The following is a 27,084-nucleotide window of genomic DNA, read 5'->3' on the forward strand; positions in this document are numbered from 1 at the left end:
CAGCAGGATTTGGCACCTGCCCACACTGCCAAAAGCACCAAAAGTTGGTTAAATGACCATGGTGTTGGTGTGCTTGACTGGCCAGCAAACTCACCAGACCTGAACCCCGTAGAGAATCTATGGGGTATTGTCAAGAGGAAAATGAGAAACAAGAGACCAAAAAATGCAGATGAGCTGAAGGCCACTGTCAAAGAAACCTGGGCTTCCATACCACCTCAGCAGTGCCACAAACTGATCACCTCCATGCCACGCCGAACTGAGGCAGTAATTAAAGCAAAAGGAGCCCCTACCAAGTATTGAGTACATATACAGTAAATGAACATACTTTCCAGAAGGCCAACAATTCACTAAAAATGTTTTTTTTATTGGTCTTATGATGTATTCTAATTTTTTGAGATAGTGAATTGGTGGGTTTTTGTTAAATGTGAGCCAAAATCATCACAATTAAAAGAACCAAAGACTTAAACTACTTCAGTCTGTGTGCATTGAATTTATTTAATACACGAGTTTCACAATTTGAGTTGAATTACTGAAATAAATGAACTTTTCCACGACATTCTAATTTATTGAGATGCACCTGTAAATTGCACTTGACCCGGCCCATTAGCACGTTGCGCACGCATGCTTGCACGAAAATACCAAAACTTCATGGCCATGTCCACTGACTTTGAGCTTATGACTTACGGCTTAGCGCTGCACTTAGCACTCTTAAAATAGGGCCCAAATATTTCATGTAGTCTCTCAATTAATATGAGGCCATAACACTGCATGCATAATAATTAGAAGTAGATCGAAATCGTTTTTACCGATAACTCGACATCGATGGTTGCTTTTTGAAACTATCGGAAATCAACAGCAATGGTTGCCGATAGTTTTTTTTGCATGCTTGTCGACAAGAAGAGGATGCTAACATTGGCTGTTCGAATGGTTTGAACAATGTCACAAAGTGAAGGAGGGAAACTGCTCACCTTTAGTCTTAATTCGTAGTTTTGAACGAAAAAAAAAAAAAAAAGTTACATTTGATGCATGCAGACCTAATGAGTTTTTATTTTCGGGGGTCCAATTTGTTACCATTTGGTTATAAAAATGAGCACTCCAAAGAGGTTTTGTTGTTAAATAGATATACGTTGAATTAATTCATGTCAGTGTTCATGTTGATTTTGACTGACAATGCCTTTAGGGAAAGGAAATTATTATTTTTTTATATAATACTGGATTCCCAGAATGCGATATTGGTTTGGCCTCTATTTCAGTGCATGTCACAGTAAGGAAAGACTAAGATATTTTTTTAACATTGGATTTTAAATCGATTTGTAAATCCACCAGTTTAGTTATCGTACTGGCAAAATCCACTATCGGTCAAACTTTAATAATAATTATAAAATTATTTTCAAAATAGTTTAGATTGAGTTTAGCACATCACACTGCATTTCATGTCCATTTTCACATAGTTTTTTGTAGCAAGCACATACGATGGACAATGTTGCAAGTTAGCAGGATTCCTTTCTTAGATCTCTAAACGGCTTGATGTTTTCCTACCTCCAACTCTTTCTCATCAAATGACTTGAGAAGATGTTGAGGGATGACCTCGTTGAATCCTTTCTGCAGGGCCAGAAACTGAGCCTCGATACCCCTCAAGAAACGCCAGTTCACATACAGCCTGCACAAGTACAGGAAGAGAGACAACATGTCTAATAAGAGCAGGCCAGATACACTCAAACACAGTGGAGATTAAGCAATTCAAATGCAAAACAGATTAAGTCTCAAAGGCAACAAATGTTTGTGTAAGCAGTAAACAGCATGCTCACCTGACATATTCTTTCTTGGTATCCTGGGTGACGGGCATGCTCTTGCCATTGGGTTTTAATTCGTGTTGAATGATCTCTCCGTATGCGTTGTGTTCTACGCAAAACGTGTGGTCCAACACCCCAGTGATGTCATTATCGCTAAACACATACATAAAATAAAAAATCATAAAAAAATCTGCATTTGAATCATACAAACTATTTCATTTTTTTAATGATTGTATAATTATCATACACTTGCTTTTTAAGATCTCATATTAATTAACAAAAAAATATTACTTGTAAAAATGTATTTGTCATGCCACACGCAGGGCAAATTTAAGTGAACTAGTGAAGACAGAAAGGTGCTTAAAATGCTTATAAGAAATGGTTAAATCTAAAAACATACATTTCACCTATAAAACCTGACACAAAATTTAGGAAAAAACTGTTACTTATCAACTGCCTAGGCAACATATCATAAAGTCTCCATTAAAAGATGTATTTTTAAACATTAAATCAAAAAGCATAGACATCTCATTATTAGCATCCATCATTCAAGACCATTTTTATATATACACTGAGCATTTTATTAGGAACACTTGTACACCTGTTTATTCATGTGATTATCTAATCAGCCAATCGTGTGGCAGCAGTTCAATGCATAAAATCATTCAGATACGGGTCAGGAGCTTCAGTTAATGTTCACATCTACAATCAGAATAGGGAAAAAAATTGATCTCAGTGATTTTGACTGTGGCATGCTTACTGCAATACAATTGTAGTGAGCAGAATAGCATCAAAGAATGCACAACATGTTGAGGCGGATGGGCTACAACAGCAGAAGACCACGTCGGGTTCCACTTCTGTTGGCCAAGAACAGAAAGCTGAGAATGCATTGGGCCTACCATTTGTGTACCTCAGCAGAAATCCAGATTCATCAGACCTAGGCTTTGTTTTTCCAGTCTTTAACTGTCCAGCTTTGGTGAGCCTGTGCCCACTGCAGCCTCAGCTTTCTGTTCTTGGCTGACAGAAGTGGAACCCGACATGGTCTTCTGCTGTTGTAGCCCATCCGCCTCAAGGTTCGACATGTTGTGCATACTGAGATGCTATTCTGCTCACTACAATTGTACAGAGTTGTTATCTGAGTTACTTTAGCCCTTCTGTCAGCTCGAACCAGTATGGCCACTCTCTGTTGACCTCTCTCATCAACAAGGCGTTTCCATCCACAGAACTGCCGCTCACTGGATGTTTTTGGCACCATTCTGAGAAAATTCTAGAGACTGTTGTGCGTGAAAATCCCAGGAGATCAGCAGTTACAGAAATACTCAAACCAGCCCATCTGGCACCAACAATCATGCCACGGTCGAAATCACTGAGATCACATTTTTTCCCCATACTGATGGTTGATGTGAACATTAACTGAAGCTCCTGACCCGTATCTGAATGATTTTATGCACTGCACTGCTGCCACATGATTGGCTGATTAGATAATCGCATGAATAAATAGGTGTACAAGTGTTCCTAATAAAGTGATCGGTGAGTTTATATAGTTAAAAATAATTGCAGTATATTTTATTACAGTACATTGAAAATTCTGTGTATAAAGTACTCTCTATAACATGCAGCACATTATAGTATTTAATCTGAGTTTGAGATTAAATTATAATTATATAAAGTACACTGACAGGATCCAGACGAGGCTGTTATGGAGATCCGGGTCTACTGACTCCATGTCATCGAGAGTGATGGATTTCCCTAGCAACTGCTTATAGAAGGGTAGAGTAAAGCCACCATCTATATAGTGGCCATGGAAAACCGCCATTCCCATGATCCTCCCCACAAAGTGGAAATAGGACAAGTGCTCCTAAAAAAAAAAACAAAGCAAATGAATGTACATTTTTTGTAAACCTTATGTAGGAGAGAATAGGGAATGTAGTAACATGGGGTGAGTTGTTACACTGACAGGTTAACCAATTAGCAATAAGTTAAAGGGGTGATTCTTTTACACAGTTTAGGGATAAGTAGTATGTTTCTAAACTACTTCAATTTGAAGCAGATAAACACTATTTAAGGAACATACTGCATGTCTCATTTATGTCTCAGATAGCTTGTGAGTCAATTTGGTAACTAGGTTGACTTACTGGATTAACAGCAGAGTCAGGGTTGATCTGTAGCGTGTAAATGTCATCTCGTGAATACTGGAAGAGCCCGTAGTACGGATTCAACATCTCATGTGAAAGCAAGTATAACCACTCCCTAAAAACACAAACAAGCAAGAATTACAGACGTTGTATTGTTCATCACGCCCTTCTCCTTTTAAAACAGCAAAAACTTTAAAGTGTTACACTTTAACTCTACCACTAGATGGACACACAGGATTTGAGCTTGACCCACATTGGAACAGATTATTCAATTGACTGTCTTAGTTTGACAGCTCCAGATCTGTGATCTGTATTGTGGAATGAAGACATAATTTCTCCACCATGCAAAAGTAGCAGAAATTCACTGATGCCTTATGTTTGGAATGTAGTTATCTCAGAATGCGTGTTTAAAGGAAAAGTTCGCTTAAAAAATTCTAGATTAAAATTCTTTCATTATTTACTCACCCTCATTCCAAGCGTTTCTATCTTTTTTTTATATTTTTTTTAAGAATGTGACATGCGACAACCAATGACGTTTGGTGTCAGTCATATCAAACTTAGCGCAGTGCTTCTAAAGGCAACTAATTTCCACATGCTTGACGTGCATGCTTCAAACGCAAGGAAGTATAATCGAGATTCAAATCATGCTCGCGCCAAGGAGACTGCAGATGGCAAGATTTACAGTTTGTGAAGGCATAAAGGTATGAGAGAATTATAATTTTTGGATGAACTATTCCTTTAGTTGAACACAAGCGCAAATTAAATTTGTGAGCTCCAGTGGAGGGGAAGGTATCATTGAAAAACGACTTGCATTTCAGTCTGTTCCTCACACAAAGCTATTGTATGGCTTCAGGAGACTTGGAATATACTGCATAAGTTGTAAGGGCTTTTGTTATAGTGTTTATTTATTTATTTTTGTAGTTTTACAGTGCTAGTCACTATGAACTGTCAATGTTTGGAAAAAACATACATTCTCCAAAATTTCTACTTCTGTTTCCACAGCAGAAAATAAAAGCATGTTTGTACCGACAAAAGGGTGAGTAATAAATGACAGAATTGTAATTTTTGGGGTGAACTATTCCTTCAAGAGGTTTGTTATGCATTCAAGTCATACCTAGCAACTCCTCCATAGTCGAGACCCTCCTCTCCTCTAAACTTCACCATCAACCTCTTCCACAGGTCCTTCGGCCTCATTTTCATCACCTGCCGGTATGATTCCTGAGAGACAAGGAGGTGAAATCAGTGTTATTATTGTTCACAAAAAACAAAAACACTGACATAAAAATTAAAACTAACACAACTGAAAAAACTAAAACAAAAACTACACTAAAATAAAAATACAAACTACACTGAAAAATAAACTAACACAATTGAAAAAAATTAAGAAAATTGAAGTAACTGAAACAAAAACAACACAGAAATAAAAAACACAAAAATAAAAAATAAAAATACTGAACACTACACAGAAATAAAAATGAAAAAAAAAAAAAAAAAAAAACCTTAACCCCCCCCCCAAAAACAAACTTTTAAAAATACAAATATATTTTCATGACTCCAAAACTGGTTGCAATTTTCAATTAAGACTTGTTAAAATGGGTGAACGTCTTTTACAATATGAGCACTGAAGAAAGCAATGTGCTGAAACGTCTGCTCTCTTTGTTGGTCTGGCTTTTAACTCACTTTGCACATTTATTTAGGATGCAAATTTAATAAAGTAATATCTTTTTGCTAGACCCTTTTTAGTCTGTTTTGCAATTCAGTGTGCGGTTAGCAACTTTTGATTTATGACTCCAAAACTGAAATTAAATAAAAATGACCACAAATGCATTTTAATTTTTGATCGTTTCAGTTTTGATTTTAGTGACAAAAACGCCACTAGATAGCGATACCTTTGGCACTCCTAAGATACTGCAACTAAACATGCGTAAAAACAAAAACAAACTAAAACTAACAGTCGTAATGTGAAAAAACAAAAAAAACAAAACTAAATTGAAAAGGACAAACTGATAAGAAAAAGCACAAAATAAAAAAAACTCAACACTATAATGACTCTGGTTAAAATGTAAGAATAGTCACAGAAAGGTCTCCAATACATTATAAAGATGAGGACATAATGTGATGACCTATTACAATCTTTCATTTTACAAGCTGGCCAACAATCTCAAAGAACGAAGCAAACTCAAGAATCCATGCAAAGGGCTCATATAATCCGAGTGTTTAAGGCCAGACTCGTCCATGGAGAGAGAGCACAGTATCCATGAATGCTGCATCTAGAAATGCCTTTGTGCATTCAGCGCAACACCCATAAACAGATGACCAAACAGACACCCAAGCCAAAAATCACTTCAAGCTGAGCAAAGAGAGAATGGGGGGCACTGATTAAGCTCAAAACATGTGTGCTGTGCGAGTCATACGCATTCTCTCCATAACCGAGGTGATCGCAGCACGCTATTGCAGTTTAACAGGGTGTCTGATGCATTATGGCTTTTTCCATTCATAAATAGATTTGTGAGTAACAACATCAAGCAGAACTCAAAAGGTTGTTACGGCAAAGGTTAACCAGGCCTTTAGGCTTTCCAAGTGCTATTAAAGATGTGATCCTTGGTGGTCATGTTAATAGTGTTAATAGTAGTGCAACTAACTATCTGAGCCCATCAGTGAAATGTAATCATATTATCAGTAAAACAATTTGAAAAGTTGCCGTATACAGTTGTTGTTGTTTTTTTTTGTTTTTTAAAGTGAAACCTTGTGTTTTAATGCGAGTTGAGGGTCTCACCTCAAAGATCTCCTCGCGGGAGACCTCGATACGGCAGTGTCCCGCCTGAGGCTGCTGTTGGGACAGCTCCTGTCTCAAGATCTTCAGCTTCTGCACCAGATCTCGCTTGTACTTGGGCACCGTGAGACATTCTGGATCTTCTGGTAGATTTCCGGGAGACACGACAGACTGAGCCTGCTCCTTCAGCTGCCCGGGACGACTGCAGAGAAGGAGAGAGAAATGAGGAGAACAAAATGAGACAAGGCGTCTCTTGCAAATCATCTGCATTCTGTCATGCACACATAAGCTTGACCCAATCTTCACCTATGCAGGCTTCGCCAAATGCCAAACTTAGAGCTATGTGACACGCCAGTGCCAGACGTGACCAAACTCTACCAGAGAAAAACAACTTTCCAAAAACAGAACTTTCAAATAGATGGTTACCACAACCTTCAATGTGGACAGGTGGACAAAGTGACTGATGTGGTTAAGGCTGATACCTAAAGAGCAGGATGGCTGACAGTCGATATAATGCCCATATTATCATCTAATGTATTTCTATGGTGCTTTCTCTGTGATGTCCAGCAGCTATACATTGTAGTATGTGTGTGTGCACTGTGGTCTGCACTCCTGAAGGTCTGTGGCCTCTACAGAGCCACACCGAGCTGAAATGTCACATCCTGCTGTTCGGCGAAACTCCTGTATGCATGTGTTGCAAGTGTACAAGACATAACTGCTTAATAATAAATATACAAAATTTCACATAAGACTAAACATGTTTGAGATTAAGGAAAATGGACAGTAATGGTTTACAATGATGTAGTGTGTAAAATGAATCTGTGAGTGCAGAACTCTGCCGGAAGCTATGCAGATTTTTTGCAGAATTGCAACATCTATCGTTCACAAAAGTTATACAAATTCCACACCCCTTATATGTATTTTCATTATATAGTTTGACTAATAAAAAAAGGTGGAATAAAAGACAGATTAAGACATGTAAAGAGATGGATGAATGAGTCCAAGGAAGAAATGTGCATCCATTCATCCATGAACGATACATTCCTCAACCTGAAAATACTCGCTCTGAGCAAACAACTAAACTAACATTTGTCTTACTTCACATATCACTTCACAACCACTCTCATATTCTCATTTATCCATGTGACATGGATACTTACACTCATTCACTCACTCTACGTGACTCCACATTCCTCAAATATTCCCTTCCTCTCTTTCCTTTTCCGACATGAACAGACCCTATTACTATGATAATGGACACAGATGTTCAATAAAGAGTTCCACTTATTAATAATCAGACTAAAAAAAAAATCTTCTGGCAAGATATTGTTCATTATCCTATATAAGACTGTTTTATGTTGCCAAGCCATGTAGTAACTTGGCACATAACATAGAATCTGTGCTCATAGGTGCATTTATAGTCATTTTGCAACAGCTTAAATTCAGAAGATTTTGAGTCACAACTACCCATTTTATGATGCTGTATTTACAGTATGTTGTACCACACTGGACTGATTTAAGATCTGGTTTGAATTTAAATCAATGATCTGAATCAAATGTAAATACACCCTAGATCAGTTCTCACACTTAAAACAGCCCGTTGTGCATGACGATATGCAAATATAAATGTCTCTTGTTGCACATGCTCTTAGATTTTTGGATCACTTGTCTAAATTTAAGCATTAACAACCCTTGAAATCCTGGATGTGCAACAACGAGGATTCATCAAAACAGTAACTCATGCATGCACACAAGCACAACCATACGAATACAAACACGTGTGTACCAACCAAACATACAATGTTCCCATCATACACTTAAAATTGTTAATGATTATGAGATCATAAACCAGTTACATAAACTGATCAATGCTGAAATAAACACGCAAAGGAAAGTGGATTTTTGCCGGATGACAGGGAGGTGCAGCACGAGAAGTGAGATTTTCTACTCTGATATATGGCAGATGTCCTGATAGATACTCTATCCACACCAAACGTGTTTTTTGCAATTTTGTGTTGTTTTTCTTTTTTTGGGGGGGGGATTTTTCCCCTTTTTCTCCCAATTTGGAATGCCCAATTCCCAATGCGCTCTAAGTCCTCGTGGTCGCATAGTGATTCGCCTCAGTCCGGGTGGCGGAGGACGAATCCCAGTTGCCTCCGTGTCTGAGACAGTCAACCCGCACATCTTATCACGTGGCTTGTTGAGCGCGTTGCCACGGAGACATAGCGCCCACGGAGACATAGCGCGTGTGGAGGCTTCACGCCATCCACCGCGGCATCCGTGCTCAATTCACCATGCGCCCCACCGAGAACAAACCACATTATAGCGACCACGAGGAGGTTACCCCATGTGACTCTACCCTCCCTAGCAACCGGGCCAATTTGGTTGCTTAGGAGACCTGGCTGGAGTCACTCAGCACGCCCTGGGATTCGAACTAGTGAACTAGCGAACTCCAGGGGTGGTAGCCAGCGTATTTTACCACTGAGCTACCCAGGCCCCCTTGTGTTGTTTTTCAATTATATTTCTATGTAAATATACGCTAGATGGACGATCTTGACTATTGCGCTACGTCTCACACAGGAGCGTCATGTTTTTTTAAACGCTGGTGAGTCAAGTTATAAAGAACGGCAACTTTTAAAAAAGCGTCTCAAGCCACGTTAGGTGTTATCTGATTGCAAAGTAATTTGTTACTGTAATCGAATTACTTTCAGTCAGTACATTCTTGTAATCAGATTACAGTTACTGACTTTCAATGAAGTTACTTACTTTTAAGTACTTGAGTCACACATATTTCTAAAATCATTTACGTAGAATACATTAAAACATGAATTACATTCATGTAATGGCGTGCGTCCTTTAACGAATCATTCTGTTGAATGTATGACCTGCGTGCCACAATGAACGAGGAGGAAATATAGACATTATTTATGTGAAAAGTATTTTAGAAAGTAACTTAAAAGTAAGGTAATTAGCAATGTGATTACTTTTTTACAAAGTAATCAGTAAAGTAATCTTATTACAATTTTAGATAAGTAATTAGATATTTGTAGTGTGTTAAATAAAGGGAGAAAATAAAGAAAGCAAAGGAAAGAAAGAAGGAAATAGACATTAACTATAGGCATTACATAAAAAAATATGCAAGGAATAATTGACGACGGGCTGTTGAATTATTGAAAAATAACGCACTTCCGAGGTGCCATGCGGCCATGATGTGAAGCAGAATGTACATTATTTTTCAATAATTCAACGGGCCTAAGTCAATTATTCCGCTTATACCACGGTCACCACACCTCAAGACATCGTTCAGGGTTTTATCTCAAGACATTTTCTGCTTCTCATCCCTAAAAACCTCTTTTTTCCAACAGGGGTTCAGCATCTTGTTTTGGTACAGCCCGAGCCGCTGTTGCTTGTTCGAAAACATAACTGTAGAACTAATAACGGAGGCTTGCGCTGTTTTATTAGAGCACTTACTGGAATAGCAAGGTAGTGCGTGTGTACGTTTGTGTTGCCAAGATGCAAGTTGAAACAGTTCTCAGCAGCAGCAAGATAGTGTCGCCATTCTTGTATATAGTTTTCCGTTGTAAACCTTAACAACTGATCACAACCCCACTGCGCTGACATGAAGGCTCTGTTTGTCGCTCACGAGTATGTGTGCGTGTCCACGTGTGTAAGTGTGGGTTGGAGCGAAAGAGAGGGGGAGCGCGAGGGTACTTTCCACAGATATAAAGAGATATTTCAGATAATATAGAAACTGTTGCATTGATCAAGCCACGGGGGTGATTTACATCTGTTTGTTGGCCATGACTCGAATCTCTATGTGTGTGTGCCCGTGTTTACTGTCAGTGTGGGTGAGAATAGAGCGAAAGAGGGAGAGAAAGAGAGGGAGTTCAAGTGCGCTTCTCAACAGAAACTGAAATAAATTTAGGATTTTATAGAAATTGTTTGTCATTCTTATCCGATGAACTTAACCAGTGTCTTGGTTTTATTTGGTTAATTTGCTGTTGTAGCCTGTACGACTTTATGTAATTACTAAAATAATTTGGGGAAGTGACATAGAACCGTTATGCGGTCAAGGCCTGGAACTCCATAGCCGTGCGTTTACTGAAAAATAACTGCACACCTTAGAACATCCGTCAACCAATCAGAATCAAGCATTCAACTGACCAGTGGTATAAAGACTGATGAAAGATACATTTTCTATGATACATATTTTATAAAGTAACTTAAAAGTAAAGTAATAAGTAATGTGATTACTTTTCCAAAGTAGTAAATAATCTTATCAATTTTAGATAAGTAATTATACATTTGTAGCGAGTTACTTGTAGGTTATCAAACATTGGTCTTGGGACACCCGTGTTGTTTTACTCTTTGCACTTTTTTTTAATTTTTGTTTAAGCAAAAACATGTTTGTTTTGAATGGCGCCTTAATCAAAACGATCAGTTCGTAACTAGAGATAGACCTATGTATCAGTAAGGCTGACATACTTGGCACTTCAATGTTTTCTAATTGTTTTAAAGTATGTGAATTCTGAGTAAATGCTTTGTAAAATAAATCAGCGTTGCTCATTAAAAATCTTGGTCGACCTATAAATAACACTCAGTCAACACATCCAAGTGGACATTTCACATTGCTTTGGCTGGGTTCCTATTTTTTTTTGTCCGAGTTGTGGAGCATGTATGTGTAGAAAAGATGCTATGCGAGATTCATTTACGGAATATTATGAGGATTTATAATATATGTCCTCATAATATGCCGTACCCCTCTGAATTTTCTTATTACTGCAAAAGAAAAAAAAAACGTGAAATGGGAAGACGGAATGTGGGACACGTCCTTTGATCTGTCAGAACAGGAAAAGGGAAACTCAATCGCTTCCCATTAATGCATTCCACCGGCTCACACAACACACAGGCATGCATGGTCACACGCATACAGATGAAAAATGCAGAAAATGGTCAATCTTGTCTCACCTGCTCTGAGCCTCAACGCCACTTCGGGAACCATTTGGACTGGGACTGTGAGAACAAATATGAGACATATCAAGAAAGATTTGCAAGATTTTTGCAACAAAAAAAAAAAACAACAACAACAAAAAAAGCATTTTTTTAGCAATATCATGTCTTTTCTAAAATGTCAGAGCTGGCCTTAGTTTTTTTCTTGGCTAACTGGAAACTTAATTTTTCTTTTTTTTTTTTTTGAACGATGTTGAGTTGAATTCACAAGGGAAAAAACTAACTTTAGGACAAGGTGCAGGTTAGCAGAGAGACGCGGATCTGTGAACTGAGTGGTTCGGTTGTTGTGGTCTACAAAGTAAACCCGTCCAGTGGCCGTGTTCCTAATCTCCCAGCCTGGAGGCAACGGACCCAACTCCTCACAATTCACGTTACTAAGATCCCTGTAGGGTGAGAGAGATATAGAGAGACATTATCTTTACAGTTTCATTTTATTAGTTCAATTTTGTATTAGACATAAGACACTAATGGGCTCTGCTGCAAAGAACAGTCGTTTTCTTCTCTATGTTGAGCTGCAAAACCAATTAAATACGACTGCATTACGATTTTGAAACATTATTCTACACCAAGGATTTTAGCTTGTACATAAGCGCACATAGAACAAGCTAATGTCCTACTTCCTTAGCTAGTGGATCCTTCAACATCAAATAAATCATTTACTCTCACTTATTAACCCATAAGTGCTTCGAAAGCTCTTTGGATAATAATTTAATTCTGATAACAAGCCTAACATAATGTTTTTGAAACTAACTAGTATAACAACCATGCCACGATATAAAGCAAAAAGCGAATGTAGAGGAATACAAAATTGGAACGATCAAAGCAAGATACATAAAGAGAGACAAAACAGAGAGAGAGAGAGAGAGAGGACAAACATGAGAAAGTGAAAAATGACTGGGACAAAACAAACTTTAGTGTTGATGCTTTGAGCCTAATGCCAAACATCATCAAAGTAATAGACCACAGGTTTTCAAAGTCTCAGAGAGTAAGCACCGCATGCATCGCTCATAGTTAGAAAGAGGTGTACGATTCCATGCACAACACTATAGTAGTACTGTGATCGCTAGTACAAGTTGCCACAGCTAGACTAACAGCACATAAACAGAGTTGTATTAAATGCATGAAATATTTGAAAGTAAAGGAAGTACCTGGGCACTCTGGGGTCATGCCACGTGCTGACGCCGGTCTGTGTGTGGAGAAAGTACACCTGGCCCTGCTGTGTGGTCCGTTGCTCTGTGGATAAACACCAGGGGGCGCCATAATTCATTAGCAATATGATAAAAAGATGAGTGGTAGCCTATAATCATTTTTTGTAAGTATATTTGTGTGTTTGTGTGTATGTTTGCGCAGCGGTACAGTGGCATGATAGTTTCAGATTTAGACTTTAACTCTTTCACTTTCAATTTGATTCACCACATGCTTCCCTGATCCATCTCTTGAAAGCATGACCACCACATTATCACAAACAAATCTTAGAGCAAGTAAAACCTAGTAGAGATATTTCAGCTCCGAGTAGCTGAAAAAGATCTGAATGGAGGTATCAATGTGGTGAATCTCACGAAGGTCGTTAAGAAAATGTCCTTGTCCAATTTTACTCAAAAATCAAAAGACACAAATAAGAAATTATATTTTGCATATGGAAAATGAAGCCTATTTTTTAGGCCATCAATATTTTTTTTTACATTGTTCTCATTACTGCAATGTAAAAATAATTATATTATAATTTACATATTAACATATTTAAACATCATAGTAGTGCTCCCTTGGTACTGCATTTAATTTCCACTTATTTTAATGGTACAAATCATTTGTACCATGGCATTTTATTTTGTTACTATAATACAGCAAAAAAATCTGATGTAGTAATATGATTCATCAATGAAAACAATAGGAATACTAAATGTAAAATAGACGATGTTACGATAATGAAAATTGGAGGGTAAAAGGTTTGTCCTGAAAATAATTTCACAATGCAAAAAAATACTAATGGTCCTAATTGTAGGCAAAAAGCAATAATTTTAAATGTTATATATACAGTATATATATACATAAACAGTATATGTGTATGTATATATATATATATAACATTTATAAATATATAATGTAATTAAATAATTATGAATATATAATTTTTTTATATATAACATTTATAATGTAATTCAATAATAATTATGAATATATAAGTTATATCTATATATATATATATATATATATATATATATATATATATATATATCTATCTATATCTATATATATATATATAATGTATATATAAAGGTCTACTTATATCAATTAACCTACATAGGCCTATATTGTATCTAATATATAATAATATATAGTTTAAAATTAAGGAATAAAATAGATAAATGAAAAAGAAAAAGAAAAAAAGAATGTTTGATAAAATAATTCAATCGCATAAATCAATAAATTACCGACACATATTTGTGTGCAGGACCAAAGTGACCACATGATTGAATTACAAATTACATTCAGTGGGAGGGGGGCAGTGTTGGTTCTCAAAGGGTTTTTGACCATACCCTACGTTTTTGTAAATCGCCGCTACTGGATGAATGGATAAAATTTAAAGCACAACAAAATAAATACTGCCAAAGTCTTTAAATGAAATGCAAAACAATTCAATATCCATGCCAATATCGCTGCTTGATCCTCTCTGGCCCACACAGGTACTTGACCTGTATCTTGTGTCTACAGGACTCAGTGTCAGAAATGTGCTACTTAAACAGAGAAAAGCACACAGAGCTCTATTTAACTTGTGTCTATAACCTCTGGCCTTTGAATCTCTCTACAGACACACACAGAGATGGATTTCCAGGTCACTCGTCTGACCTTGCAGCTGGTGCTGACGACACGTCGGAGATATTTCAGACAAGTTCCTTTTTCTACAGAGCTCAAGAGACATTTTAATTACTTCTGCTGCAGCTCAAACTTCACTTTTCCAGAGCACGACTGTGTGTGTGTGTATGTGTGTGTGAAACTCAGTGTCAGAGTGTATGTTGCAGAGTGTATTTTTGACCTTTGCAAGCTGAACATTTTTTGTGGAAGAACTGGTGTGTGTCTTTGAACGAACCGTATCCTTCGGGCAGGTCGGGTGGTGTGTGTAGGTGAGTTCTGCTCATGTAATTTCTGTGTCTCTGAGAGCGAACCCTCCGCTCTTGCATGCGAGGGTCATCTGCAGGTACACCCGCCGCCCCATTGGGCGTCATGATGGGTGTGTTCTCATCCACCAGGCAGCTGAGGGGCCGGCCGGGGCTCGAGTACTCTGACGCAGGCCTGTGTGAGTGAAAGAGAGAAGGAGAGTGTTAGGAATATCTAGGTGCTTATTTGCTTATCCCTCTTTATTTTAGGGGAAAAATGGACTACACTTAATACTCAGAAGAGCATCTGGTTCAGAGAGCATTCGCTACAGTTATATTGTGAAAATGTATGCAAAACCTCATAAGTCTTAAGCATGTTAAATCTTTAATAGAGGAGAACGAGGAACAGTGTGGGAAACATCATAGCTTTCAATAAAGTCTTCCTAGTTTTCTTGGTCTTTAAGTCAAAATTGAAGTGAACAAGCTTTTCTCATAGAGCTCATGACCACGCAACTCACATCAAGATTTTTGCTGAAAAATGCCTTAAATTTCGGGTTATCACCAAAAACTACCGCATGCTTTCGGAAGACATGGAATATAACGCAAAATCGCATGGACTACTTTTATGATACTTTTGGATCCTTTTTATGCTTAAAAAAGCACATTCCAAAGCCATTGACAAGACAGGCTGTGAGACTGTAAAACAAAGAGGTGTTAGTTGTGCAAGCCCAAACACACACTTGCGTAGATGCTGACCGATAGTGGAGTTTGCCAGTACTGATAAAAGGCTGATAATCGATTAATCGGCCCATAGTTTTTTAAAATATAAAAATGTATAGACTGTAGAAATATTTTAAAAATCTTTCCTTACCATGAAGGGCACATAAGGCTACAAGAGTCCAAAATGAATAAAATCATTGATGCTGTTTATTGTTCACCAAAAATCCTAATAATAATCAGAAAAAAATTCAGATTTGGTGCATAACATGGGACTTTGAAACTATAAACAAGCACAAAATTCACCAGGAACTATTATTTTGAATGTATATAGTGAAAATCTCTTTGCATGCCTTTGCTTCAATGTAAAACACTTGATTATCTGAAACAAAATATGCACTGAAGTAAGGATAAAAACATGGATGAATATTGTCAATGAGGAACAATTAAGATACAGCAAATCTCTACAAGGTGTAACAGTTCAAGCTGTATTAATTGTACAATCCTCCAGCGCCGGCCACAGATGAACACGGACGAATAATTCAAATAAATAAAAAAAATATTGGCAACAATCAGCATAGATTTTTGCTGTTATCCGATAGCTCCAAAAAGCAACTATCAGCACAGATCAATTGGTAAAACCAATTTATCAATCTACCTCTACAATGCTTGACTTAGTGGTTAGAAATCTGGGCTGGTAACCCAGTGGTTTTAAGTTCAATCACCCTCCATTAAGCAAAGCACTTAACACCAAGTAGCTCCACTGGGATTGTCTCTGCAGTTAAAACATCCTGTAAGTTGCTAAATGAATAATGTAATGATGTCAAAGCTATGCATTGGAGCACACTGAGCAGCTAAGTAACTTGACATAGTGTGGCAAATCATAGAGTGCAACCTCTCTAACAAGGCAGCAAAATTTCTGTCCTGTTCCAGCTGTCCCGGTCGACTTTAAGTGCTGTTATGGCACTTTTCCACTGCACATTACAGTTCGACTCGACTCTGCTCGCTTTACTTTTCTGAGCTTTCTTTTCCACTGCAGTTTAGTGCAGCCTCAACGTGGGTGGGATTATAGGCTGATCGGCATAGTTGCGCCGCCTCTACTGCCGTGACATCATCTTAAACGCGACACAAACTCACAACAAAGGAGCAATGGAGGATATCGAAGGAATGGTGTTCTTGATTCTCGGCATGTGGCTGTTTTTCACAGCAAGACAACAAACTTTGTTTCAAATAGGCTGACGGCAGCAAGACAAAACACCACTAAAAAAAACAGGAAAGTTTGGGAAATCATACACCAAAGCGCAGACGAGGACATCACTGTGTTAGCTCAAAGACGACGCACGAGGGTAAGCTAACCTGCCATCTAGCTTATAGCAATGACACTGGTAGTGACGATTTTCTCCGACCAATCAGTGATCTGCAGGGTTTTGACATCACATTTAATATCAGCTTGGCTCGCTTGGAACCTCGACCGAGGTTGTACTAAAAAAAAGTACCAGGTACCAGGTACTATCCACAGTGGAAAACCCCCAAAAACCGAGCAGAGTCGAGCCGTACCGTGCAGTGAAAAATCCCCATTGTTGTGATGTGGAACAATCTAAGAACAGAGGCTCTTAGATTGTTTAGATTGAGGAACAGAGGCTCAGAGAACGAGAACAGAGGGCTAAATCATTTCGAGAAAAAACACTGTCTGCCCTCGGTTTCAATATTCCCTCTGTTCCAGTCCAAGAGTGATATTTCAAGATCTTCATGAAATAAGTTACGCGCTAGTCAGAATGTGTAACTTGCGTTGTGTATACGCTGTTTCCGTAAAAACGCGCTACACAAAATGCAAAATCCAGAGAAACAAACCCCAGAGTAACTCTTAAAAGTTTGCTACACTTCAGTATATTCCTTATATGCTATTATTTCAATAACTTCAGCTTTCAGGACAATTTTTTTCCACATTTATTTGTACATCTTAAACATACATTTTTACGTGTTAAAATAATATGTTAAATAATCAAATATAAATAATAATAAATAAGTTTATAAATTTTTCCAAATGTAGGAATATTTGGTTTGTATGTAGCTCCTAACAGGACAGGGTGGGAATTATATTTCTGAAATAGTTTTGCGTTCCCTCACAATAAGTTTTGCGTTCCCTCATAACAGTTTTGCGTTCCCTCGCAATAAGTTTTGCGTTCCCTCGCAATAAGTTTTGCGTGCAGTCTCAACAGCTTTGCGTTCTCTCGTAATACATTTATCATGTTTTTACTACATGAACCCTATTTTAACCTTGATATTCTTCATAAAATCATAGTATTAATACAGAAAAATGAAAACTATGGTAATAAAAATCATAATTTTGTGGCTTTTATGGTTTTACTACAAATAAAACTGTATTTAAGCTAAGCATTTAATTAAAAATTGTGTAAAACAATTAAGAGAATATTTGTATAAATGTATGTGTGTCATGCAGAAATTAAGCAGTTAAAGCAAATGCTAAATTTTGTTAAGTTTGATTCAAATAATTTATTTGCTAGGGTGAAGTTAAATTTATAATGCATTTTTTTTTCTTATATTTTCTTTGTTTTTTCTTATGGAAATATTGGAAATATTTAAAGAGAGAATGTAAAACTAGAGGGGTAATAGGTTAAGCATAATATGGTTTGGCTTCAGCCTATTCCGTTTCAGACATTTAAAAAAGATGATGCTGGATGCATTGAACTGTCATGAAAGGTATAAATGCCCACATAAATAAATGAAAATTAAATACAGTATACAGTATTAAAACCATGGTTTCCGCCAAAAAAACTTGTTTGCTTAACTTACTTTTCACAGTTACTACAATATTACTATGGTAAAAGCATGGTTTAGCCTGGTTAGCCTAAAACAGTCATGGTTACTACAATATTACTATAGAAAAATGATTTCTGCCAAAAACTATGGTTACAGTCTACAATGTTACTATAGTAAAACCATAGTTAAACTATGGTATTTTTTATAGTAAAACCATAACCACAACTTTATGGTTTTTATTACCATAGTTTTCATTTTTCTCTATTATTACTATGGTTTTACTATGAATATCAAGGTTAAAATATGGTTACTGAAGTAAAACCGTGGTAAATTTATTGCGAGGGCACGCAAAACTATTTCAGAAAAACAATTCCCGCCCAGTCCTCTTAGAGGGTCCGTAAGTTAGGTCTGTTAGAGCTTGACTTTATCGTGAACTAAAATATGTTATTTTCATTGACAAAAATTACATAATATTACTGAATATGACGACTAAATTAAAATGATATTTCCATCAAAAGACAAAAATGATGACTAAAATAAACTGTGTAAAAATGAACACTGCAGCCAAATTTGGGTCATGGAAGGATTTGACCTGGTATTAACATCTCCTTCTGGTAATCGTTCATAAGTGGACAGCTCTAAACAGAGTGGTGCAAAACGTTTTGTGACTCGATTACTCAAACCGCATGCGGAGGTAGCCGAAAATGCATGTGACCACTTCGCATTTGCAGTGTAACTGCTAATCAGCCATGATTTGCCTGGACAAAAAAGTATTCATTTCTAAATGCAAACCATTTGTATTGAAATGACTAACTATCATAAAAAAAACAAGACATATTTAAAGGAGTATTTGGTCAAATTTCTGTTTATGTAGCACTGACTCCTAGTGGCATAGATGGTTTTACTCCGTTACGGACGTCATAGTAAAAATGTCATATTCGAAGTCGGTCAAGATTAATTACGCAAATGAAAGCGTCCAATTACAGGAATTAGTAAGATAAAGCGAGTAATATTCGGCTGGATACATGATCTCAATATGGCAGTGCTCGTGAATGTGCGCCCAGCACCATATGTAGAATAAAGCAGCTTTTTCTCTAAGACTCTCATGTGAGTGTACATCATTTTAAACATATTTAAAAAATACTATTTGCAGTATTACGATTTCTTTCAAAGTCTAGCGATAAGCAAAGAGTACACCTTAGCGTACAACAAATGGAACCTGATCCCACCTTGTAGGTCTCTCCCATTGAGTGCTGCGTGTGATATGATTCAGATACTGGATCCGGCCAGAAGCAGTTCTTCTCTCCTCCCAGCTGCAAACGAAAAACAAGAGAGACGTTCATACAGACGACAAACAGACAGATGGAAACGCGCACATGTGCGCAGGGACACACACAAAAGGCCCTGATAAGAACTGTGGTTGTTACTAATGAGTATCTGCTAAAGTTTAAACATTGTTTTATATGGAATTACTGATTTAATTATTTTGAAATTTGAAGAGTTATTTCACTTACCCGTCAGGCAAATCATTGTCGAATAGACGACTGCAGTCTACGACTGGCCCTCCACTGCCTATTCTGTCCCTGGACTGAAGACTTACTGTTGATAGGAACACACAAACAAAGAAATGACAACCAGAAAAACGAGTTATTAGATGGTTCACATCTGTGAACGTTTTCTGTGTCACGAACTGACTGAAACCATGTGACAGAAATGCCACGAATAAAGCAGCATGCAGCAATTAGTACAGCCCAGAGTATAGGAAGATGATAAAAACATAAGTAGATAAAATGGACTTCTGTGTTCATGATTGTGATTTGACTCTTTTGATAGGACTTGGGTATGTTAAGTGGTTTACTTTAGTCTAAAATACTGCAGCTCAACATTGATGCCTGTCAGTTTATTTTCCTTGCCGATTACTCTGGGGTTGGGCAAAACTCAGACATAATCATGGCTCTCATTCAATTCATGAGTTGGAATTTTAATTTAATTGGCAATGCCCCTCAGAATGCTTAATGGTAATTTGAATGGGAACAATAGAAAATGGAATTTAACGAACTGCAATTAAAAAAAATGTAACAGTCATATGTTCTATTTATTCACTGACAGATAGAATTACATTTGTTCACTTATAAGAGATAATATTTCGCTAATATCTAACTAATTACAATGAACACTGACTTTAAACAGATTTTTGCATTTGCCATACATCACCAGAAATGGTCCAGTACATTGTTTTTAAATAACTTTATGAAAATAAATAGATCCAAATTTGAATCTATTACTTCTGTAATATATTGAGTAAATTAAGAGCTTTTTGGGAAATTAGGTCTTTTTCCACCATGGTCCATAAAATTTAAATACAGTATATTAAATACAGCGAAATAAGTGTAATAAAAAAATTCTATAATTGCCATCTTAAACTTTATTTTATTATATTCCATTATGTATATTCTATTAATTTTAAGTAAGTGAACTGAACTTAAAACTTAAAAAATGTTAACTTAAAATAAAAACCATAACTTGAAATCTGCCATCATTGCAACAATTACCTATTTAGATTAAGTGTCTTTAAGATTTCCTATATTCTGGCAACTTACGACAATTACGCCCTCTTAAATCAAAATCAAGTCAAATTAAATTGCATCAAATCAATTTAACTAAACATAACAGTTTTTTTCTTTCAAATTCATTTTAATTGCAATTCTACTTCCTGGTTGCTACCGCAATTCAAATTCAATAATTGAATTGGAATGAAATTGGCATTTTTAATTCGGTTCTGAAAGGTGCACACCCCTGATGTGAACAAAAGAATGATAAACCACAACACTTTTACCACTGCTATGAAAAATGACCATCTTTAATGTGCTAAGATTTCTCTCTTTTGAAAACTGCCAAGAATACTAAAGGACAAAGCATACTTCAGTTTTCCGTGTGTCACTATGTCTCACGCACAGTACGCGTGACGCAAATTTCCAATGGCACGCTAACAAAAGGAGTATACCCTAGTCTTATGTTTTCAAGCATTCTTCTTTCAAACTGGCAACAGCAACACATCATGAAACATGTATGTGACGCAAAAATACCGTAATTGACTTGATGTTAAACATGGTACTGTTGTTTAATGTTAGAGATTTGTTAGAAGGATGTTGAAAACACACAACCATGGGAGTGCATTCGTGTTCTGATTGTGTGGCCATAGATTGTGTGCAATCTAGCGCACAAATACATCAGCACCCCACTCAACTCCACACTGATGAAGGAACAATGCAGCTTTTCGAGAGCTCTGATGTATAAAAAAGAAAATCGCTGTGGACTATCAAAGTTGAATGGATAATCATACAAGAATTAGTGTGTTTTTCCTCCTTTGCTCCCAACCGAGGGATGATTTTAAGGCGTTGATGTGTGGGTTTAACCATAATTAATGAAAAGCTTTGAAGCTCTCCAGTGCTGGTGTGACTCACTGGATAAAATGACAGATGTGGAAAAGAGAGGAAATGTAGAGGCCGAACAAGACTCATGACTCACCTACTATCTGTCCCCTCACTGTGTCACTGTCATTGGGTCCCAACTTGTTGAGGTCCAAACGTTGATCTGTGAACAAACCAGAGAAACCGAGAAACAAAGATAGGAAGAAAAGAGAAAAAAATAGCTAATTTAAAACAAACCAAAGAGTGTTGGGGAAGCTACCTAGAAACTGTAGTCCCCAAGCTGGTTAAATGAATGCACATGCAAGTAAACAAGACTAAACAAACAATGACAAAGGCAATTGGCTCTTTTATCTAAAAGGCAAGGCCTTATATTTCTCCAGCTGCCATATTGAGTGTTAGGTTTTCTTCCATTCTTTTTCATATGATTGGTCATCCCCTCTCCCTTATAATGTCTCTGGTTAATCTACAAGATACTGACCAAAAGTAGCTAACTGCAATGAAGCTATTTAAAGTAGCAATATCTTTAATAACCAGTTTATGTAAAAAATAAATAAATAAAAAAAATGCTTAAAATGAATCCGATTTCCCAATAGGTCTCAAGACGTCTTCTTTTTAAAAGTTGAACTATTTTAACTTGAAATTCCTTCTTACAAATGCATCGCTCATGGCAGGATGCTCAATAAACAGCACAAGACGCAATACATTGGCCAAAAACAGCCTTCAACATGTGAATGGCTGTAGTGGCGTTCCTTTAAAGGGGATGAATTTCAAGATGCAACTTTTCCAAGAGGATTTTACCATTCAAACTCACAGTACACTTATTAAAGCACCACAGCTAGAAACATCCAACAAAAAAGAAGAAAAATCTAGACAAACTAGACTGGTCTAGTGGACCATTGTGACCCTTCCTTACTAGTTAAAGGAAAAACTATACTGTTTCAAAACCAGTTAGGCTACTGAAAAGAACTGAAGTTAGTAGCGTCACTACTATTTTGTTAGTTGAATCCAAATAGTCTGTGTAATGTCTGCATCATAACCTCTAACCTCCTCACTCTGTGGGCCATCTCAGACTTAAATCAGCCTAAAAAAAACTCTACATTTCACGCATTAGTTCACCCACACTGCAGCGCTCTGTGAGTGTGTGTGTGCGTACACAGAGGCAGCATTATTCCTCTCAGACTGTAGATGTGCTGATAGGAGTGAGGCGCTTCCAGAATCACGCTGAGGCTCTCTGTCATTGCCGGAAAGAGAGAGACAGGAATAACAAGTAGCCTGCAGACATTAGAGAGGCCACTATCTGTTCTCACTTACTCTCCCTCGCGCATGCGCACACACACACACGCACACACACTCAGGATGCACAGTCAGACTAAACGGAGCTGGAGGTGCGTTCACCAACCCAAATACACTCAACACACATTTAAACCTTTTTAACGTGGTCAAACACCGGCAAACAATTATGATGACAAAAAAAAAAAAAAAAAAGTCAAAATAAAACCATTTGGGTCGAATTTGAATTATTTTACATTTTAATGACTAACCTACACTGATATATTGGGCGATACTGATTGCTATTTTTATGTCGTGGCTAACAATCTATATGGCGGACAGTTTTTTAAATCTTTAAAAATTAACTTAAAAAATGATCATAATTTCCATTTATCATATATTTTGTGTAAATCAATTTCACAAATGTTGTCCAATACGAATATAGCTGTCAGCAATATTTAATACACTTTTCGTTAAACTATCGTAATAGTTTACACTCAGTAATACCTGTAAAATCTGTGTGCTCATCGATCCATCATACATTTTTTGTAATACAGATATAGGCAAGGGTGTAGGTGTGGCTTGAACATTGGGGGGGGGGGGGTGAAGAACCCCCCCACGGAATCTACGCCCCTGGATATAGGCCTAGAAATAGAGATAGAATGAGTAAAGAGAGCAAAAGAGTGAGATAATGATGGCAGAGAGACAGAGGGGTGCAACAGGAAATGGTGAAGTGAATCACTTCCAGCTGTGGGAGCGGCTGTGGGTTTCCTGTGCTTCTCCAAGACAGTGGTCACGCTGGAGGCTTTCTAGGAAAGCCTGCGTTTAAAATCGTCTTAAAACACAACCGTGGGGCTGGAATGCAGACCGATGGACAATGACAGGGTCCTTGGTACCCTAAACAAACTCACTTAGTGAAAAACATGGACTCTTATGTGGCTGACGGCAGTCATACCAGAGACATTATAAGGATGAGATGGGACACCTGTACTGTAAATGTATGAATGGGAGAAATCATACTGTTAAATATGACAGCTGTGATCCTGCTTTACAGTTAAAAGAGCCAATTGCCTGTTTGTTGCTTTGAGCTACAGAAATAAAAAAAAATTCTGTTGATGTATTTTCTATAATACAACTGAAGTTAGAAGTTTACATACACTTAAGCCAAATACATTTAAACTCAGTTTTTCATAATTCCTGACATTTAATCGTTGAAAACATTCCCTGTCTTTGGTCAGTTAGGATCACTACTTTATTTTAAGAATATGAAATGTCAGAATAATAGTAGAGAGAATGATTTATTTCAGCTTTTATTTCTTTCATCACATTCCCAGTGGGTCAGAGGTTTACATACGCTTTGTTAGTATTTGGTCTCATTGCCTTTACATTTTTTAACTTGGGTCAAACGTTTTGGGTAGCCTTCCACAAGCTTCTCACAATAAGTTGCTGGAATTTTGGCCCATTCCTCCAGACAGAACTGGTGTAACTGAGTCATGTTTGTAGGCCTCCTTGCTCGCACACGCTTGTTTAGTTCTGCCCACAAATTTTCTGTCAGACTGAGGTCAGAGCTTTGTGATGGCCACTCCAATACCTTGACTTTGTTGTCCTTAAGCCATTCTGCCACAACTTTGGAGGTATGCTTGGGGGTCATTGTCCATTTGGAAGACCCATTTGCGACCGAGCTTTAACTTCCTGGCTGATGTCTTGAGATGTTGCTTCAATATATCCACATAACTTTCCTTCCTCAAGATGCCATCTATTTTGTGAAGTGCACCAGTCCCTCTGCAGCAAAGCACCCCCACAACATCTTCCAAACATAACGATGGCCATTATGGCCAAAAAGTTCAATTTTTGTTTCATTAGACCAGAGGAAATTTCTCCAAAAAGTAAGATCAAATTTGCAAACTGTAGTCTGGCTTTTTTTTGGCGGTTTCAGAGCAGTGGCTTCTTCCTTGCTGAGCAGCGTTTCAGGTTATGTCGATATAGGACTTGTTTTACTGTGGACATACTGTAGATACGGTATGATGGCTGCGTGGTCCCATGGTGTTTATACTTGCGTACTATTGTTTGTACAGATGAACGTGGTACCTTCAGGTGTTTGGAAATTGCTCCCAAGGATGAACCAGACTTCTGGAGGTCCACATTTTTTTTTTTTCTAAGGTCTTGGCTGATTTCTTTTGATTTTCTCATGATGTCAAGCAAAGAGGCACTGAGTTTGAAGGTACGCCTTAAAATACATCAACAGGTACACCTCCAATTCAGTACACCTCCTATCAGAAGCTAATTGGCTAATTTGGCTAAAGGCTTGACATAATTTTCTGGAATTTTCCAAGCTGCTTAAAAGGCACAGTTAACTTAGTATATGTAAACTTCTGACCCACTGGAATTGTGATATAGTCAATTAAAAGTGAAACAATCTGTCTGTAAGCAATTGCTGGAAAAATTACTTGTGTCATGCACAAAGTAGATGTCCTAAACGACTTGCCAAATCTATAGTTTGCAAATATAAAATCTGTGGAATGGTTAAAAATTAGTTTTAATGACTTCAACCTGAGTGTATGTGAACTTCTGACTTCAACTGTATGCCTTTTTTTTTATTTTGTCATCATTTAGGAGTACACTTGCATACAGATCATCTTGAAGCTAACACATATTAAAGAAAAGCAAAGAAAATCCAAATTCGATTTCATGCCAAAGGTTGCACACTTAACTCTCAAAGCCCTTCTAATACACTTTTACAACCCCTCTGAGCCAATTACACACACAAACACACTCACAGTCTGCCTAAGCCGGTTACACACACTTTGACCTGTGTTTTCTGAGCTAATTATACACACCCTAACAGGCTGTGTTTTAAGCCAATCACTACACAAATATACACACACACACACACACACACACACACACACACAAACATACACAGACACTTACAGCCCGTGTCTTTGAGTCGGTTAATCGAGTTGGAGAGGAGTCGTACGCAGCCCAGAAATCCTGCCCCCTGTTTTTTATGGATCTTCTTATGGTTCCACACGCTGATGGTGATGGAGTCCGACTTCCCAATATACCTGGAAAAAAAAAAGAAAAAGTTGCATCAGACTTAAAACTAGGGCTGTGCCAATACATATCAATATATTGCTACTCATCAAATGCCTTAAAAACTGAAGAAAATCACTGCCTTGCATCCCCTTTAAAAAAAAAACTCTGATCTTACAGGGACTGTCTTCATAATTTTATTCCATATTGTTGCAATTTTTGCCTTTGCATTTAATCTAATATGAGTTCTCTTATATCTCTAATATAACATATATAGAGGCATACTTGCCTTTGTATCACCTTTTTTAATAAACCATTTTATGGATCTTAAGTGTTTTTCTTCGCCAAATATTAATAACAATGCTGTGACTTGCAGTTTGTCTTTGTATCAAAATGCCTTTGTATAACAAAAACATGGTGTCTCCACAGAATCGTTATTTCTGTGCAATTATTAATAGTTGTTAACAGCAGTGCTGTCGTTGGCCGTATTAAAGTATCTAATAATGGGCCAGACTGAAGATGGGTTTTGTTGGATGAGATCTGTGTTGTATTGCATGCATTATATCGACTCTTTGAGCATTTAAATGCCATCACGTTAATTAGCAACATGTTTTGAGCAAATGTAGATATACAGTATATACAATAAGATACAGTAAGTATAGTTCTAACTGACAACATCTGTTACAACAGTCATTATGTGTGAATAACGCAGTGATTTTAAACAGATGTCCTTAACACAAGTATATAGAGAATGCCTGGCAGTGGCATGTAATCACATTGTTCCAAATGATAACATGCTTTAACAGTTAATATTTTTTTTACACACGATTTCTAATCACCCCTCAGACTGTGTACACATGATAACACTGCCAGTCAACTTTTCCAGCTGGTGAACTGAAATGGTTTGTGAAAGTGTCTCAAATGTTTTCTCTCGTTGAGCACATCAACTACAAACTCTTCATCACTGCTGTAGCTTATAGAGAAATCCTTTTCTTTTTTTCGATCTGCTTGTCAAGTCCTTTTTCTTATCTGTAGGTGGAGGGCTGA

General features: G+C 37.2%; 2 protein-coding genes across 3 annotated transcripts in view; one reads left to right on the plus strand and one right to left on the minus strand.

Moving 5' to 3' along the window:
• The window catches only part of LOC127450051 (testis-expressed protein 33-like), a 304,945-nt gene that overhangs the window by 102,704 nt on the left and 175,157 nt on the right, over nt 1-27,084 (plus strand). The gene's annotated exons all lie outside the window — the stretch shown is intronic.
• LOC127450018 (E3 ubiquitin-protein ligase SMURF2) overlaps nt 1-27,084 on the minus strand; it is a 74,156-nt gene that overhangs the window by 8,001 nt on the left and 39,071 nt on the right. Inside the window, exons 4-17 of one of the 2 annotated variants that reach the window (XM_051713716.1) lie at nt 25,936-26,069; nt 21,833-21,898; nt 19,819-19,903; nt 19,534-19,617; nt 14,800-15,002; nt 12,860-12,944; nt 11,936-12,094; nt 11,670-11,714; nt 6,705-6,903; nt 5,043-5,146; nt 3,929-4,043; nt 3,473-3,651; nt 1,809-1,946; nt 1,540-1,660 (exon numbers count right to left, since the gene is read on the minus strand). In XM_051713716.1, coding sequence (XP_051569676.1) covers nt 1,540-1,660; nt 1,809-1,946; nt 3,473-3,651; nt 3,929-4,043; nt 5,043-5,146; nt 6,705-6,903; nt 11,670-11,714; nt 11,936-12,094; nt 12,860-12,944; nt 14,800-15,002; nt 19,534-19,617; nt 19,819-19,903; nt 21,833-21,898; nt 25,936-26,069 — 1,717 coding nt within the window. Of the gene's footprint in view, nt 1-1,539; nt 1,661-1,808; nt 1,947-3,472; nt 3,652-3,928; nt 4,044-5,042; nt 5,147-6,704; nt 6,904-11,669; nt 11,715-11,935; nt 12,095-12,859; nt 12,945-14,745; nt 15,003-19,533; nt 19,618-19,818; nt 19,904-21,832; nt 21,899-25,935; nt 26,070-27,084 lie in introns of both variants that reach the window. The other variant, XM_051713715.1, reaches the window with a different exon arrangement.

Source organism: Myxocyprinus asiaticus, chromosome 13, assembly GCF_019703515.2.
Source record: "Myxocyprinus asiaticus isolate MX2 ecotype Aquarium Trade chromosome 13, UBuf_Myxa_2, whole genome shotgun sequence".
Classification (NCBI taxonomy): domain Eukaryota; kingdom Metazoa; phylum Chordata; class Actinopteri; order Cypriniformes; family Catostomidae; genus Myxocyprinus; species Myxocyprinus asiaticus.